Here is a 17,516-nt window from a genome sequence, read left to right on the forward strand (position 1 = left end):
CATTAAATGGCAACATGTAAATAGGACATACACACCTTCTTCCCAATCTACAAAATAAATATTATTATCATTTATCAGAAAGAGATACTTGAGATTGAGGTCTAGAAAGTCTCAAAGATCTGAAGAGTATGATCTATTTTGTGTCAAAGCTGATGTCATCCTAAACCCAAGCTTCAAGGAAAGATCATAAAGCAGTCTACATGTTTACAAAACATGCTAACTTTTCAAAACATTACAAAAGCAATTTCATCAAACCTTTTGATTTACAGCTATCTTTGCAAGAGCTGCAATCTAATACAATACTCTGTGTATCAGAAAGAACTTTCTGCATACAACACACACAAAACAGTACAAGGTGAACAAGGTGAAGTTTTTCTTTTTAGTACACAATGGGTCAGACACACATAATCAGGAAGTAATCCAGTACTCAAGATTAAGAAACACTACATTCATTTAAAAGCTCCTTATTCAGTATAACCACACATGAAAAAACAGAAATCCACACTCAGCTAATACTCTTTCACACTACAGTTTACAATGTCACAGGAGAAATTGTTTTGCTTCCATTAATTCAGATAAGATTAAATGGGGGGAGGGGATGGGGTTGAGGGAAGAGGAGATGGTTGTATTTTAAAATTGGATCAAAAAGTGATTTGTTTGTTCATTTATATCTATTTTGAACAGCTCAACCTGATTTGATCGCTGTTTGCTGAGTTTCCACAAATATCCAAAGGTTACACAACATGTAACCTACAAACTTTACTTTAAAACATCTGTGATTCTTTTGTATTAGGTTTGTTTTCTATAACTAAAACTGAAAAAAAATATTTCCAACTTCATATTCTGCATCTTTTACAAATATTAGAAATTATTTTAAAAATTTCGATTCATATTTCCCTTTGCATTGTTTTCAAACTGAATATTCCCATGTTAACCAAAATACTAGAACATTTTGAGCTGTCATGCATAAATGCTGACTGAAACAGACTTGGCAAAAAAATCACTTTCTGACATCAGTGATGAGCAATGCTACCTTTAACATCATTACTTCAAGGGCTGACTGGCACAGTGACTGAAAACAATCCACAGAAGCATCTCAGGAACATAGAGGGTGAGGGGAAGCGTAACACATTAAGCACCTGCTTAAACAGTGCAAGGGTTATGTCCCTGGCAATGGCAAAGCCACTTCAGATATTGTAATGTCCTTTTGTGTTCTATCCTCTTCGGTATACAACAGCCAAGTCTAATAGCTTCAACGAATACCAACCCAGCATTCTGTCATGGCAGTATGGTCCCATACTTCATATGTTTGGAAATACAAGTGCTCCCTCTTCCAGGAAGGGAAAGAAAAGTAGCCAACATAAAAGATCATGAACCACCCTTGTTGTAGTGCGCCTCAGGCAAGAATGCACTCAAGCCTGATGGGGAATGTTCTGGAGGGATGCAAACAACCCAGCAGCAGCAGGTGCCACTCAAAACCAAGACAAAAGGAACTAAGGACATCTCCATCTAGACCAACACACCTTGCAATACACGACAAGATTACTCCATGGGCCAACTCATGACCATATGTGGAAGAAGGACTCAGAGTTCATGGAAAGGACACAAAACCACCCCTTCAACAAACCACTAGGGACCACCCAATACCTCTTCAGGGGCTCCTAAGGGACTTGAAACATACGGATAATTAAGATGCAAGTACTGTAATTAGTTCCAGGACATCTAATGCATATGTATATACCTGAGCAATATAAGCTTTGCCCATCACAACTTGCGGCATGCACGCTAGGAGGAATTAACCCCTCTGCATCTGGCGCCATAATAAAAATGTCTGCTTCTTATTACTACATTGGTGTTAAGGAGTTTTATTCCTGATTTCAGTGACATCTTCATACTGACACATGCATTCTTTCAGAGAAAGAGGTTACTCATCAGTTATCTGACTTCAAGGTGCATTGTCCATCTGAACAGTTATACAGTGGATGTACACACTCTCATCACCCAAGGCCAGATAACTTTTCCCTACAGACTACTACAGAGGTTCACATTCAACCCCTCATGCCTTAAACATTACTGATATTAAGTACCCAGTGCACAGCTGCATCTGATTTCTGCCCCTGCTGTAGAATCTAAACACTACAAGGACCCTAGAAGTAAAGGCAAATGCACTCTGTAAAAGGGAAAGACAAAGCAAACCCATCCTAATGAAAGAGCAAAGGACTCACCACACTCAGGCACCGGGTAGCCTCTACGAGGAAAAGCTGAAGACAGGGAAGTTCTGCTCAATTCCAAAGCTAATGCCAAAAAAAGCAGCACAGAGTTTTAAGGAAGACAAGGTTAGGCTGATTTCAGCCCTTTGGTGACAGAATACCCTTAAGGAAGCACAAAATGGTGACAAGGCTGCAGGGTTTATAATGCTCTAACATCAACTTCACAAAATGTGCCAGACTTGCATTTGGCAGGCTGGTTTTAGAGCCGTATTTACAGCAGCCTGGCAAACTTCTACAGGGCTCAATCTGTCGGGAGCAGGATTTAACACAATGTTTGATGCCGAGAGCCCACAGGAGAATAACCCATAAGTGCTAAACCCAAGCAGTCCCAGCTTGCAATGGCTATGCACTCCAGACTCTGGAAAATTACCTCTGCTCTCTCTGACGGCAGTTCTCACATTGTGAATCCTGACCCATGTCTAGTTCAGGGCCAGCACCAAGGTCAACAGCAGTATCTCACACAAAGGCAGCTGACAGCTCTACTGATAGACTGAACATGACAAAGTTTATAAAATAGAATTCAAAGAAGAACCCATCAGAGTTGTAGGATTAAAGAAAAAAACCACAACAAAGTATTTTTGTCAAATCTGAAAAAGGTCTACGTACACTGCTCTTGTATTTTTAGGGTTGTATTTAGTGTAGCTGAGCACAGGGCAACACAAAATGCAATATGGCCTCTTGAAATCCTGCAAAAGGAACATCTGACTTCTCTTTGAATACCAGTGCAGATGTAACTGTTCCAGGATACAAGTTTGACCATCATCAACATTAGCAGAGCATTTCAACCCAAATTAACTTACATTAATACGTATAGGGCTGTTCTTAAAAGGAAGCTCTGTGCATGTGAGATAGAACCCATGGAGCCCATCTCAAAATTGGTTGAGAAATTTTCTACCCTGCATCTTCGTTTTTCCCTGAAGAAAAGGTGTGAAGCTCCCATACAGGTGCTCCGTACACTTTCAACAGCCTCTAAAGACAACCACCAAAATATTTACAAATTATTATTTTCTTAGCTAATTTTTTTGGTGGCTGGATCACCAAAACAATACTGTGTCAATTCATTAGCTGGCTTAATGTTAAGTTAAAAGTTAGTAAGTTACCCAAGTTAAAAACTAAATTAAGTTAAAACTTAAGAAGTTAAAAGTTATTTGTTAAGTTCAACTATAAATACAATCTTGTCCTACATTATTTATTTTAAAAATAACACTTTCAAGATAGAAATTGTCAGTTTTGCCTCAATGGATGAAAGACAGAAACTAGCAAAAATGAGATGTAATTTACTGATTTTTGCTTTTGCAGAAAAAGTAATTTCATTCTCATCACCAAAAAATTGCAGTAGCATATGGCAGTATCTATTACACAAGCTAGGGAAATAAAAAAAAGACAGCTACCTTTTCTCTACTACTAATCTATAATAGGTCCTCCTTAGCATCAAAGGTTATCCCTCCCATCAGACCATAGTGCTCCCGCTCAGACATTCTTAATGTCTCCTCTCCCTTCCAACAGGGAAGACATTAAGAATGCCTCAGCACAAAACAATGTCTGCCCTCTGGGGATTGTCTACCTTTTTAAAACTAAATGGCAGGTATTTTTTAAAAAAGCCTGAATTCCAGTGTTGAGAAAAACAAACCCACAAAAAAACCCACCTCCTATGCAGTTGTACGCCTCAGCATTTTACTAGTTCCTCCCTGGCCAAAGTAATACTTAACAAACTGAGCAAATTAAAAAAACTCATGAAGTTCCAATTAAACATAAAGAAACCCACCTTTTTTAGTGCGAGGGCAGTCAAATACCAGCAGAGGTGCCCAGAGAGGTTGTGGAGACTCCATCCTTGGAGACTGGAGATATCCACAACCCAACTGGACACGGCCCTGGGCAACCTGCTGTGACTGACACTGCTTGTGCAGGGGGTTGGACTAGATGATCTCACAGAATCACATCACTCACAACCTCAACCATTCTGCAATTCTTTGATAATACACAGAAAGCTACAGACTGAGCACTCAAAAGACAGCATATTAAAATGATTTACTTCTGACTGAACAAAACCAAGGTTGAACAAATATTTGGCTGAGAAAAAAAAAATCAAACAAAACCCAGGCAGATGTCTGAACGGAAGCCCTCAGTTTCAGTTACCAGGCACTTTACCTCTCAGTAAGAACCAAGTCATTCTTTTCTCATATTTCTGCACATCTGCAAGAAAATTAGTAGAAGAGATGACTGGAAGTTGGTGCAAGGTGCATTTCAGTCACTTTAAGTGGTTGCCTTCTCTTATCTGTGCTCTTCCAGAGGCCAAAGAGGGAGAAGGAGCTATCCGTGCCCTTCCATAAGAGTCAAAATACAGACACTGGACCAGCAGCACAGCCACAAATTCCTCAGAAAAACCCTGAATTTCCCACCCCATACCAGCAAAAGCAGACAGGAGATGTCCCACATGAGATCCCGGTCTCGCGCAGGGGTTAACCTCCCAACATCCACCTCTAAACCTTGCCCTGACAAAGTGCCCCACCTTCAGAGCCTGCCAGGTAGGAATATAAGGTAAGAAAGTCCTCCTCATCTTAAGCTGTAAAAACAGTCACAACGAGGTCTTTCAGCAATTAGCTTTCTGCCAGGGCCTGTTTTATCAAAAGAAAGGCTGTGGCGGCTCAGCGTGGATGGGCCGAGGGGGTGGGCACAGAGTGCCAGCTGCCCTGGGCCGGGTGGCAGCAGCGGGCCGGGGAACAGCAGCAAGGGAGGGAGAAGCAGGCCCAGAGGCTAGGGCACTGCCAGGTGGTGACAGGCCTGCCGCTGGAGGCCTCTCAGCTTCACTATTTTTCACAAAGCGGCACAACTGCATCGACCCCGCTTCTCCAGACAGCCCAGGAGAGAGACATCGACTCCATTTATGGGTGCCGCGTCACTCTGACAGGTCCAGGCCGGCTCCCTAGGCCGTCTGACCAAAAAGAGGGACTCCCAGATGTAAACTCCAGTCTATTATCCTGAGCCTTCAAACTGAAGTCATGTGTTTCATTTTAGTGCTAGCTGACCGAGATCCATCAGTATTACAGTTATTAGTTTTAACTGAAAGACCTGAGGCCTGTGCCCAGTATGGCTGAGCTTCACACACAGTACTCAAGCACCAAATGCAGATAAACATAAAAAGTGTTTTCCCTGAGGACCCAGCAGAAGTCCTCCTACAGCATCAGTGACAGCTTTGTCTCTGGATCAACATTAAAAATTCCAAGTGGCAGAATTCACAGGTATTTTCTTCTGAGATTACTCCACAAGCCAACAGATTTTACATGTAAATCAACCTATGTAGTTAAAAACACAAAATTTGAACAGAACTAAAGAAGAAATGAGGGGATAATATCAACAGAGCAAACCAAATAAAATTCTTGGTTTATGCTCCATTCTTACAGAAAAAACACCCAACCCAAACAGTATTCCCAATGCTGCAGGCATCAAAACCACAACAAATGCCATAAGTAACAAAGACAACAAATAAGCATTCATAAATGTTTTGCAGTCTACTTTGTGTCTGAAGACCCAACAAAAAGCAGCTGCATTCAAGTCTTGAAAATACACCTATAATGTAAATCAAGTATTTAACATTCCAAATACGTGGCATCAAATAACTGAGCAACCCTCCCTTAGATTGGACAGGACTCTTATTGAGTAACTTCTAACGATGAAGAAATTCTGTAAGATGTTTTTTAAAATCAGTTCCTTTATTTAACAAAGGGTTTTTGAAGATCCTTCTAAGTCATCTATGCAGCTTCCTGAAGCTATACTGGCAAGAACACTTGAGAGAAAGTGCTGAACATTTCAGTGCATATTTTTAATGCTTTTGAATTATTATTATTATGTCATCTTTTATCCATTAAGTACCAAAGAAGATTCCAGGTACAACTACCATACAGAACAAGTAAAGCGTATTTTTAGAACTCTAGGCACTGTCATTGGATACACAGGGATGAAACAAAACAAGCATACATTAAAAATGTACTTGCAAAAAGATGAAACACATTCTGTATGAAAACTGGGACTAGGAAAGAACCATGATTATTTTTATTAATTTTTCATTTTTGTTACACAATACATCTTCAAGTTACACATATTTTAGCTACGTTTGATCTTGCAGCCATTTCAACTCTCTAAGATCCTATTCCCATCTCCATAATAAACAATCACCTCAGAAAAGCGGAAGAAAAACGCAAACAAAAAGTGTCTACTAATCATTCTGAAAAGCCCAGCCTCCTAGAGTGTTACCTTTTAACAGACCTGGTGTTTTAATGGCTCTTTGTTAAGTACAGCAAGCATCATTTTCAGTGTATCTTTGCTATATTTTTCCTATTTAATAACAAAATTTACAGAACATGAGAAGTCCGTACAAATTGATTTTTTAAAAACCTTAGCAGTGCTGAATATCACTTTATTGACTCTCATCTTTCCACATCTGCAGCTTACCTCAGATACTGGGGAAATCTGACTTCGGCCTGGCTGATTCTGAAGGCGACCAGCATCCCTCTCTCGCACAGAATCCCCTGCATTGTCATCCTGTTGTGATTCAACCATTTCCATGGTCATCTGCCTAAAAGTAAGTACATACACATCTAAATAATTCAGTACAGGGAGGCGTATTAGGCACCTAGGGAGAAAACAGCAATTCCAGATTGTTTTATATTTGGAGCAGACAACTAACAAAAAATAAATAGATTTCTCTCAAAACTATCAGATTGACTGAAGTTCTTTCTTCCCATTCTCCTCTACTAATATATTAATTCATATGACAGGAGCTCTAAAACACATACTTTGGCAAGCTGCAAGGAGGGGTAGTTCTGGAAATGGTTCTCATGCGCAAGAGGGCATGAGAAGACAAGCAAAGTCCCCAGCACTTGTACAGTGTTGACAGCAGGGCTGGGAGTGCAGCGCTCTGGAGCAGCCCACCAGCACTGCCCACAGCAGGTCCCTCACCTCATGTCTCCCACCGGACAAGGTGGACAAGGCTTGAGTTGACCAGCAGCCACATGCTGCCACAGCCCCCTTGAACCTTCCAAGATACTGACCCCCAGCTGGGATCTACACTTGAATTGTCTGTAAACTCCTTGTGGCTCAAGACACACAGCAATTCTTCTCGTTTTGCAGGTCTAAAACAAGGGTAGATTTCATTGAAGAATAAGCAACTCCCTGACCCTCAATTTAAACTGAGTTTAAACTCCATAAAGCTTCCAAATATATCTGCTGGATAAAAATGCAATTACCTGACAGTTGCTTTTCCATATTTCTTGGCACACTTAGTCATAACGGAAGGTGTGTTTTGAAACAAGAGCTTGGTTCTCTTCGGCTCCCTTTCTCTCCTACCAAACCCTGCACTGAAGGTGCAACATTGAACAGGTGATGTCACAAACATTGCCATGGCAACAGATCAGTTTACAAACCAAACAGAGACAGGATAGGGTCAGGCAGAGGCAGGCAGGACATGCTGCAGGCATGCTTCCACCTACACCTTACTTACACAAGGAATTGAGGCCACAAAAGGAAGATGTGATACGAGTTGTGCGATTTAAGAGGCAGCAAATCTCGCTTCCTCGGGCTCAGTTACTGTAACTAGGGGATGGCAAGCCCGTCTGAACTCAGACTTAAACTACTTCAACTGGCTGACAGTTACTGCAGTTTCTTCTCAGGTCTTACACCAAGAGATGGAAGAGACGGGGAAGGAAGTCTGCTATGTGCCAGACTCCTGATTTTAGTCCCACATTTTAAAACTTAACTACAGTAAATCATATTAAATGTAAAGCCAACTCCTTTTGCGGCACTGTTTTGCAGACTATTCCTCAATCTTACAGAAGAAATTTTTTTGAATTACCCTTTTTGCCTAGAATAAGGGCATGAAAATATGAAAAGTAATCCAGTTAAATGATGCAGAGAAGCATATTTTTTAGCTTGTATTCCTCTAGTCATACTCTACTGACCAGACTTAACAGTAGCACAGCTAGTGGTAGCCAAGCTCTACACCATTCAAGATTTTAAGGGGTAACATTAGTATTTCTGCCAACAGCAGTTACATATTCTATGCCAGTATCAATTCAGATTAGATTTACAAGGAGATATTTTACACCTAAAATCTTTCTACACTCCTGTCTTGTTAGTCACCACTGATTACCTTTTTCTCTAGATACAACCTAATTAAAGACCTACTGAAATTCACTAAAGTTGAGCCACTGCTTTGAGAGTGTTTTCACCAAGCTTTCCACCATAATTTTCCATAACAAGATGTTTATTAAAATCATTCCAGTTTTATATATGCATTCAATGTAACAAAAATAAAGTAGAACAACAAAAAAAATGTTCCTCCTTAGTAAACTAGGACCATCCATAGAGTCTCAAACATGAAAGCTCTACCTCGCTCATGTAAGAATGCCTCTGTAAACTCACACCCCAATGAAGACTAAATACCACATAGGTACTGGCAACATATTCATTGCAATCTCTTCCTAAAGATGGGAATATAGTCAGAACTAACTCCCTTTATACAGGCCTTGAAGTATTTTCTTACCCAAAGCTATTTGTCACAGATAACCTACTGCTGGGTAAAAAACAAGTATTTTTATTCCCACTGAATGCATTCCACTGAAGATTTACCTGGAAAGAGCCGTTTTCATGTTGTGAAAAACTGTTTAGTTTCTAAATTTTAGCTGAATTCCTCACTGACTGCAGAACACTAAACATTTATTTATTTTTACTACTTTGATTATCAGGATTTTTCTCCCAAAGTCGTTTCACCTGCTGTGCTCCAGTAACTGAGTTATCAAATACCTATGAAAAGACCATCAGCGCAGCAGAAAATCTAACAAAGTTATTCCTAGTATTTTACAAAATACAGTACAAAGGACTGCATTTTTTAGATTATCTATGTTAAATTAGAAAAACAACAGCAAGTATTACACATGCCAGTGAAATTACAAATATAATTAAGACTTATGACATACATTAAAAACCTCAAGAATTTAAATAGATTTTCCATCGATAATTGTGTACATTCTGACTTTTAACACGAATGATTGCCTATTTTAAATCTTTAGCAGAGTAAAATCTGAAAATTTCTATGCTGCTTTTCATTAGCTTTTTCTGACTGCCATAAAATGCAACTTTTACCCTAAAACACAGCAAAATACTCCTAGATAAGCTAAAAACCACTTCTTTTTGACAACCTAGTAATTCTAGCATGCTTGTAAACAGAGATTTGACTAAAAATGCCCTCCAAATATAAAGACCTAACAAAACCAAAACAAAAGTGACAGAGGACATAGGTAATTTTAAAAGATACACTAGTTATCTTGGCATAAAACTTCAAGGAAAAAGATGACTAAGGACAAAATGTAGCACATTAGTATCATAATTCAGAGATGTTACAAGATTGTGAATCTTCGTTAGACATTGGGACCGTAGGGGAGTACTGAAGCAGGTGACAGTCAGCCACAGTCATTTGAGCCCGCAGGGTCAGAAGTGGTACAGCCACACAGGGCCACGTCACTTCACATGGGCCTGCGCACAGCTCCACACCACACGTGCTAAGAAACTCCTGAATTTCAGAGTCCAGTCCAGGTTATCACTGCCTTTAGTGCACTCCCATAAACTCTCAAATTTATATAACCTGAGTTGGACAGATTTTGTATTTCCTCTATTACCTCATATATTGTTTTACCATGAGTACACTGAAGTGTTTTTAATATACAGAAAAAGTACAGAGCAAGATTGTAACTATGTTTCTAAAACATCAGGAGTATGGACTGTGGTAAGAAACAGTTATTAATACAATCCAGAAACTACCCACATAAACAGTTTCCACATGTATCACAATCAGCCTACACTGCGAGCAAATTCTTACATATTAGTTTTACGTTTCAAAGAAAAATCTTTTACCAAGCACTCAAAACCCTTTATAAAAGTGTATCAGTAGTAGTACCCGTCACACTTTGACGTTTACATTACCTTCCTGCTATTTTAAAGGAAAACCAAACAAATCATTTTAAAGTATATGGGTGTTTTTATTCACTGTACGATTGATTAAATACAAGCTTTAGTCTTATATTCAGTGTTAATACATTCATTTCTTACATTTTCCACCTTGGTTGCTTACCATCATTAAGCAGTAAATTCAAATATTAGTCTGGATTTTTAAATTAATAAACAAGTTATACCTCTCCCCTCCTATAAAAAAGGGGGCAAAAAATGGCTTTCCGTAACATAGGCAAAGATACCTGCTTCTTCCTACAAAACAGCAAAGAAATCCTCAGGATCTGGCAGGAGGTTTAACTGTTAACTATCTAGTAACATTTCACCATGTACTAGCACGTGTTTACTACAGTCACTGAGACTGGCATACAGTAGGCCAGTACCAGGTAAACGCAGATTAAGATGTATATAGTGCACACCAAAAGCTTCTTCAGCTGATAACAGCAGCATCCCTGATGGGACAAAACTGACAGGCAGCATCAGCTAAAGGAAAACGTTACCTGGGTGACCTAAAGAACTGGAATTCCTTTACAGCTAGAGGTGTGAACCTTTTATACTTTTGTCCATAGATAAAAGGTTACGGATAACATCCCTAGCAAGATGTGTTCCTGTGTAATAAAGAGCACCAAAAAAAATCCTTTCATTCCTCCCCAATACTGTTTGTTTTACATCACTGAATATTAATGTATTTAATGAGTGTTGGTAAAATTTTACTGCATAAGCAAATTGGTACTGTATTTTGTATAGCTGGAAATGTATGACTGTCTAATTAAATACCCAGAGACATTTTAAAGACAACTTCTTTATTTCAACAAATCTTTATACATCAGAGACCATTTACAAAGGTGGCTTATTACAAAGGAAATTGTAAGAGGCTAAGCAACATGTTTCAGCCCTTGCTCCAAGTCCCTTTGAAAGCTTTCATTCACAGGGAAGTTACTAGAAAGCAAGGACCTATTTTGCATTTACTGATGACCCCACGGTGAGTGTGGAAACTGTCAGAATGCACTAGCTTCAGAAGTGTTGTGTTTTCAAGTATGAAGTCTATAATCTTTTACTGCACAGCTTTGTAAAGCACACCAGCTGGCAAGGTGGTCACCATGTTCAGCCAGGTAAGATGAGCAACAGTGCAAAACAGACCAGATTCTGAAAGTGTAATCTTTAAGTTTTCAGTATCAGCAGAATATTAAGTTTTTTGTGTCTCCTAAACGCTAACGTGTTTCCTCATTTTCTTCCCCATCCTTTCCTTCCTAGAACATCTTATCAACAACCTAAAACAAAAAAAAAAGTAAAATCCCAACCTGACATTACTATAAGCACAAGCAAGCTACCCGTCACTCTGCTACCTCAGTAATCGGGGCAAGACAGTGCCGAGTCTGCTGTGAAGAGGACACACGGTCCCCGTTTAGAAGAGTCCCACCAGTCCCTGACAGGCAGGAGGATCGATTGAGCATCAGTGTCTGTACAATTACTTAACGTGGGGTCCACTCAACAGCAAGATGGTGACACGGCAGCAGTGGGTGCAGACAAAACCCTCCAAACTTTAAGCAAGACCCAGGACCGACGAAGCCCTCCGACATCCTCCTCCTCCTGCTTTCCCGTCCCGGCTCGGAAAACCCCTGGGACAAGGACATACTCAGGCCTGCCGGACTGGGCGGGAGCGCCGGCGGGCACCGCGGCCCGGCGCCACGGCGGCCGGCGCCCGCCCCCCTCCGCCGAGCAGCGCCCCGGGGACAGCAGGGACCCGCGGGCAGGCAGGCTGCCCGTGCCTCCTCCCCCGCCGGGCCGCCGGCAGCCCAGCCGAGCCGCTCTCCCTCCAAGCCTCGCCCCGGGGCCCCGGCGGGCACCTCGGCCGCTGGGCTACAACGGAGTAGGGCGCTGCCTACACCCCCTCCCCGGGCTGCGGGGACCTCTCGGGGCCGCCAGCAGAGCCACGCCGAACCGCGCCGGGCGACCGAGCGAGGCAGGCATATCCTGCCCGGCCCTCCCTGAGCGCGGCGCGCTCCCGGTCGCCGGCGGGGACGCGCCTCCGCCCCCTCCTGCGCGCTCCCGGCGGCAGGGGCCGAGCCCGGCGGCACGGCGGCACAGCGCCCCCCTGCCCTGCCGTGCCCGCCCTGCCCGCCGCCCCGCGCTACCCGGGCCGGCCGCTGCCCTCGGCGCTCCCCCGCTGCCGGCCCGCGGGGGGTCGGGCCGCGCGCACACGTGTCCCCGCCTCCTCCCGCACTCACCCGCCGCCCTGTACGTGCTGCCCCCGTCACAGGGGGTGGGGGGGATTGGGCCGGGCGGAGCCGCACGTCGGCCTCACGTCAGCGCTGATGCAGCCGCGCCGCCGCGGGGGCGCTGAGGAAATGGCGTCTACGGCGACTCCCAGCCCCGGCGGCCGCGGAAGGAGGAGGAGCCGGGGCTCAGGTGCCGCCGCCGATTGGCTACGAGGCGCCCAACGGCTGGCGGGCCGGCCAACCGCCGCCGCGGGGCTGCCGGCGGCGCCTCCCATTGGCTCGGGGGCGGGACGAGCCGCCCAGTGTGGGTGAGGGGCGGCTCCCCCCCCGTCCGGCGGGGAGTGGCGATGGCGCGGTGGGGCGCGGAGTGCCTGGGGTACCTCAGCCCTGCTCCCGCTCCCCGGAGGGGGCCCGTATCCGAGGTGTGCCACGGCAGGGCCGCGGTGCCCGCCCTCCGCCCTCCGTCGGGGAGCGGCGTCCCCGCGGAGCTCGGCGGGGTGAGGCTGGCGCCCTCTGCACAAACCCCCGCTGCCGTCGTGGGGGGGAGGGGCGGGGAGGGGCGGGGAGCGCGCGGAGCGGGGCGGGGGGTGGCGGCCGGCAGAGCAGCGAGCCCGAGCCGTGAGCCTGCCCGCAGCCCCTTTTATAGAGCGTTCTTCCCGGGGGCCCGTCCCTTGCGTCAGTCGTTCCCAATACCGCATCTTTCTCCTTTCGAAGCGTGACATCGAGTTTTGTATTTATTCGGCTAAATAAACCGGACGTTGCCGGAGGCAACGAACGGGATCGACGCGCGCCTTTCCCCGCCCGCCGCCACGGGATGCGCTCGAATGCCATGAGTCACCTTCGGTTTGTGCCGTGTGTCGGAGCGTTTCTCGTTCCAGGAAGTATAAGGCCCGTATTCTCAGTTTTAATAATATTGAAATGCCATAAATGCCTCGGCCCTGAACTCTGTTACTTGTGGTGTTTTCACATCGTACATCTTACTGCTATTCAGTATTTCACAAAGTAGTGTCAGAAAGGATTATACTACAGTATATTTTAAACTACATGACTACATGTTACTCCACTTATTTACCCTTTTTTACTTTTTTTTATGTGTGTGAGAAACTATTCAATACTGTGCTAAACAAGAATGAAAACCTTAATTTCACGTGACTCATTGTGATGGAAGAATTGGAGGATGTGTGTGTCAGGATTGGTAATATGTCTGTACAGGTCAAATGTTCAGTCTTATTCATGGAATGAAGAGAACCTAGGTATTGATTTCCTGTGTTAAAAAAAAAAAAGCCAAATAACTTATCTCTGACTTCATGAAAGATGAATTGGATCTATTTGCAAAGATTTTTGCCTTTAAGCATTTAAGCTTGTTAATTTGCCTCACAAAAGTTAACACATCTATCAAAATCACAATCTAGTGCAAAGAATACAAATTTTTTCATGTCCCTATTGCTTATGCAAGTTTTCATCATACATTTCCTTTGTTGAAATATTGAACAACACCCCCTTCCTGTTTTGAGTTCTGTTTCCCTCCTTTTGTTTGTTGTGTATATTTTATGTGTCTTTTCAGGGTTTTAAATAGGAGTTTCTCTTCCCATGAACAATAATCTTCTGATTTGACAGCTAACCCATTCAGTACCAAACTGTTATGCCCATTCACCAAAAGATGTGCTTTACTAGAAAACCTCTGGCGAATTAGAAAATATTTGACAGACTAATAAGACAATCAAATGAGCAAGCAAGTGTAAAACTACTGAGAACAACCCTGGTGAAGCTCAAAAAGCCAAAAGTAGCTGTTGTGATAGTGGTGATACCTACAAAAATATTTTTGTAGGTAGAAGACTGATTATAATCAGGAAGAAATTTCGAATGAGTGTGTTAAATAACGAAAACCACGGGAATGAGTTATTTATAAAGAATCTGAGAATTTCCATGGAACTCTTACGGTGTGAATTTGGAAAAGCAGTTATTTTCTATTAGTTTTCATAAGCAGAAGTCATACGCAACTTTTATAAGCAGCTTTGAAATGTTTAACTAAGAGTTTATTACTATTTGTACCTTTTCTCTCTGCTAATTTAATGAAGTGTATCAGAGAAGTGAGTGAACTGCCAAAGGGATTTAGTCCTTGGTGATATAAAGACTAACCAGCTTCAGGCCCTGACGTGGCTTGCTGAAGTTGGTCAGGTTCTGCGGGGGTATAGTCAGGCTACAGGGCTGGTGGCTGGGAGCGGAGGGCAATGAAGAGGAAGTGTTGCATTCTTGCTGTGGCAGGGTTGGGGCACTGTATTTGTTGGCCGAGGCCAAAACAACCTTTGCTACAAAAGACCATCACTCTAACTAAAATTATTCTAAAATGGTTGTAATTCAATTGGTATCTATCCCTCATATGAAGCAACTTAATTTCAAATGCTAGGACCAAAAGCAATCCATAAGAAAACCTCACAGGTCAGGATTCTTTACGATTGCCATAATTTACATAAGATGGTATTGAACATAAATGTGAAATCCAGGGACTGTGCTGCCATCAGAATGACTACCTGCATTGTCTTTTAATTTCCAACTGGATGCTGTGTCCTGCAGGTTCAAGGAAGTATCTGTGATTCAGTAGCAGTTACTTTTTCATTGGGTCTTTTTTTGGCTCTGGTACACATAGTCAGAAGTTCTGTAGAGAGAAGTTAAAAGTGTAACTGAAAGAGCAATGAAGAAGCAGCGCCCAGTTGCCTCTGGCATCTCATTCCCAGCCCCTCAGCTACGTTGATACCACTGATCGGGCAACCCAGAACCCCCTCTGGGGAAGTAATTCGAGTTAGAAACAGTATATCAAGAAAGTTTCTTTCAACTGGGATCAGTGCTTAGGTCTGGTCCACAGCACCACCACACAGAGAGGAGTACTACCTCAGGTGAGGGGGGTAATATATGAGCAGGGAGTTGGAGCAACTTCAGTGGGCACTGACTGACACCAAAAGAAATGTGATGTTCTTTGCAGAGAATATAAACACTTCAGCAATGCATATTGGATCAATATGAATGCCATCTATGTAATCTGCAGACAGCTGATCTTACATATTGGGTCTTCACAGCTATCTTTTAAATAGATTTTTGAAGGAATAGGGTTAAAAGAACTTGGTGCATTTCAGTTATAATCTTATGAAACACTTATGTAGTTTTCTTGTAAAACAGTTCATAGATTGTCATGGCATAAGTAAAGACAGAAAAAGGGGTGCGCTACTTAGATTGTAGGCTTCTTTCTAATTAGGATTCAGACAATGGAAGGTAATATAGATTAGACTGACAGAAAAATAGCCTGACATTCTATTTGAAATAATACTGATATTTAATAACTTTGCTTTGGTTTTGCATTATAGAAATGATCCCAATATTGCCATCTCACCTGATGTTCAAATGTTTGTCCTTTTTTTTCCATCCTAGAGCCATGTGGTATCTTTTCAGCCTATTACACACCTACACATCCTACAATTTTAGGAATGATGAAATATAAGTTTTAAAGAAAAGCCTTTATTCAAATCATGTCTGAAATGCCCTAGGTGCTATTTATATAAAGACAATTATAATTGGCCAGTAGTTTATAATGCCAGAAATAATCCCCAATGAATGCTTAGCTAAAAGATGTCCAGTAAATGCATTCTCATGTAACATTTAATGAAGCTCACTGTTAGGCTTTTCTAACAGCACTCTGTTTTTCTTCACTTACGCAATCTGATATTTGATGTCTACATCTTTGTCTCCTTAAAGATTGCATGTTTTTAGGTATTGTCATAGGTTGTAAATTAATTCCTTATTGAGTGTATGAACCTGGAAGAGACTGAATTAGCACAAAATAATTGCACCACAGATCCCTTTGCAGACCGCTCATTAAATAACCCTACCTCTACTCTTTCATTGCCTGTAAAGGAACAGAAGGACAAGTGCAGAACTTGTAGAGTGGTCACACGGAAGTGCAGTCCACACACAGCCATTGTTTTCACCACTTATTTTGTAAGTGTGATGAAAGTCAGAAGTAACCAATACTCTCATGCTGCAACAGAATCCTGATCTGTCTGAAACAGAGAACAGATTAGGCAAGAAGTACGCTGTAATGAGTATAAAAAATAAAATACTGTCATGAATATAAAATGTAAGACTAATAACTTATTTTACCTATTCTTTTTTGATGAACTGCTAACAATGCAAGAAAAATGCACATTTAAATTGCCTTACAAACAGAAACAGAAATGGCACACCCTTAAAAAGGCAAATATTGACAAATATTGTAAAAGGTAAAAGCTTTGTAAATTGGGTTTTTTTTCCCAAATGTATATAGGTTTTAAAAAATGTTACACATATGTAGGATTATAAGTATATAGTTATGTTTCCTTTCCTAAACTAAGACGGAAGCAAGACTGAGTGACTGTATGAGTAGTATAAGAGTAATGATCCTTTTGTTCCTATTTTTCATTACTGCCCATCACTGGAACCTCTGAAAGTTAATACTGCCTAAATTAGGGCTGTGCTAAGGTACCTCCTTGACTTTTATGGGTTGCAGAAGCCAGAAACGCAGGAAGGAATAGCCTTGAGAAATCCCAGGTACGGCTTAGTGAGAATTCTGGCCTAACAGCTGTGAGGGTTTGCAGTACCTCAGCTAGCTCAACACTGCCTTGTGTCATGTAAATAACAGGATTTCTTTATTCGGAAGGCTTGGAGGTTATTATTGTTGAAGGGAGTATCCAGTACTAATCTAGTTCAACTTTTAAAAATACCATTACTTTGGTTTTCTTGGATTTGTAAAGATTTGATTTTGGATAATAACTTGCAGTAATGCTACGGTATTTTACACCCCAAAGCACAGATGTACAGGCTGAAATACAACATTTCAGTGTGGTTTGGTGGTTTTTTGTTTGTTTGTTTTTCTTTTTTTAGGATTTGTAATCAGAAATATAATTTTATAAATACTAAACAGGAATTATGAGTGATATGCTACTATCTGGTATGTCCTGTAGTTTGAAAGGAGCGGTACTTACTGATGCACCAAAACATG

General features: G+C 42.1%; 1 protein-coding gene across 16 annotated transcripts in view; it reads right to left on the bottom strand.

Moving 5' to 3' along the window:
- CREM (cAMP responsive element modulator) overlaps nucleotides 1–12,652 on the bottom strand; it is a 36,248-nt gene extending 23,596 nt beyond the window's left edge. For 6 of the 16 annotated variants that reach the window (XM_075082439.1, XM_075082434.1, XM_075082436.1 and 3 more), the window contains exons 1-3: nucleotides 12,497–12,602; nucleotides 7,514–7,624; nucleotides 6,720–6,843 (exon numbers count right to left, since the gene is read on the bottom strand). In XM_075082439.1, the coding sequence (XP_074938540.1) occupies nucleotides 6,720–6,843; nucleotides 7,514–7,554 (165 nt within the window). In that variant the 5' untranslated portion in view covers nucleotides 7,555–7,624; nucleotides 12,497–12,602. Of the gene's footprint in view, nucleotides 1–6,719; nucleotides 6,844–7,513; nucleotides 7,625–11,614; nucleotides 11,633–12,496 lie in introns of those variants that run through there. The other 10 variants (XM_075082440.1, XM_075082438.1, XM_075082437.1 and 7 more) reach the window with 7 other exon arrangements.
- Nucleotides 12,653–17,516: the final 4,864 nt, after the last annotated feature.

The sequence above is a fragment of the Phalacrocorax aristotelis genome, chromosome 2, assembly GCF_949628215.1.
Source record: "Phalacrocorax aristotelis chromosome 2, bGulAri2.1, whole genome shotgun sequence".
In the NCBI taxonomy this organism is placed as follows: domain Eukaryota; kingdom Metazoa; phylum Chordata; class Aves; order Suliformes; family Phalacrocoracidae; genus Phalacrocorax; species Phalacrocorax aristotelis.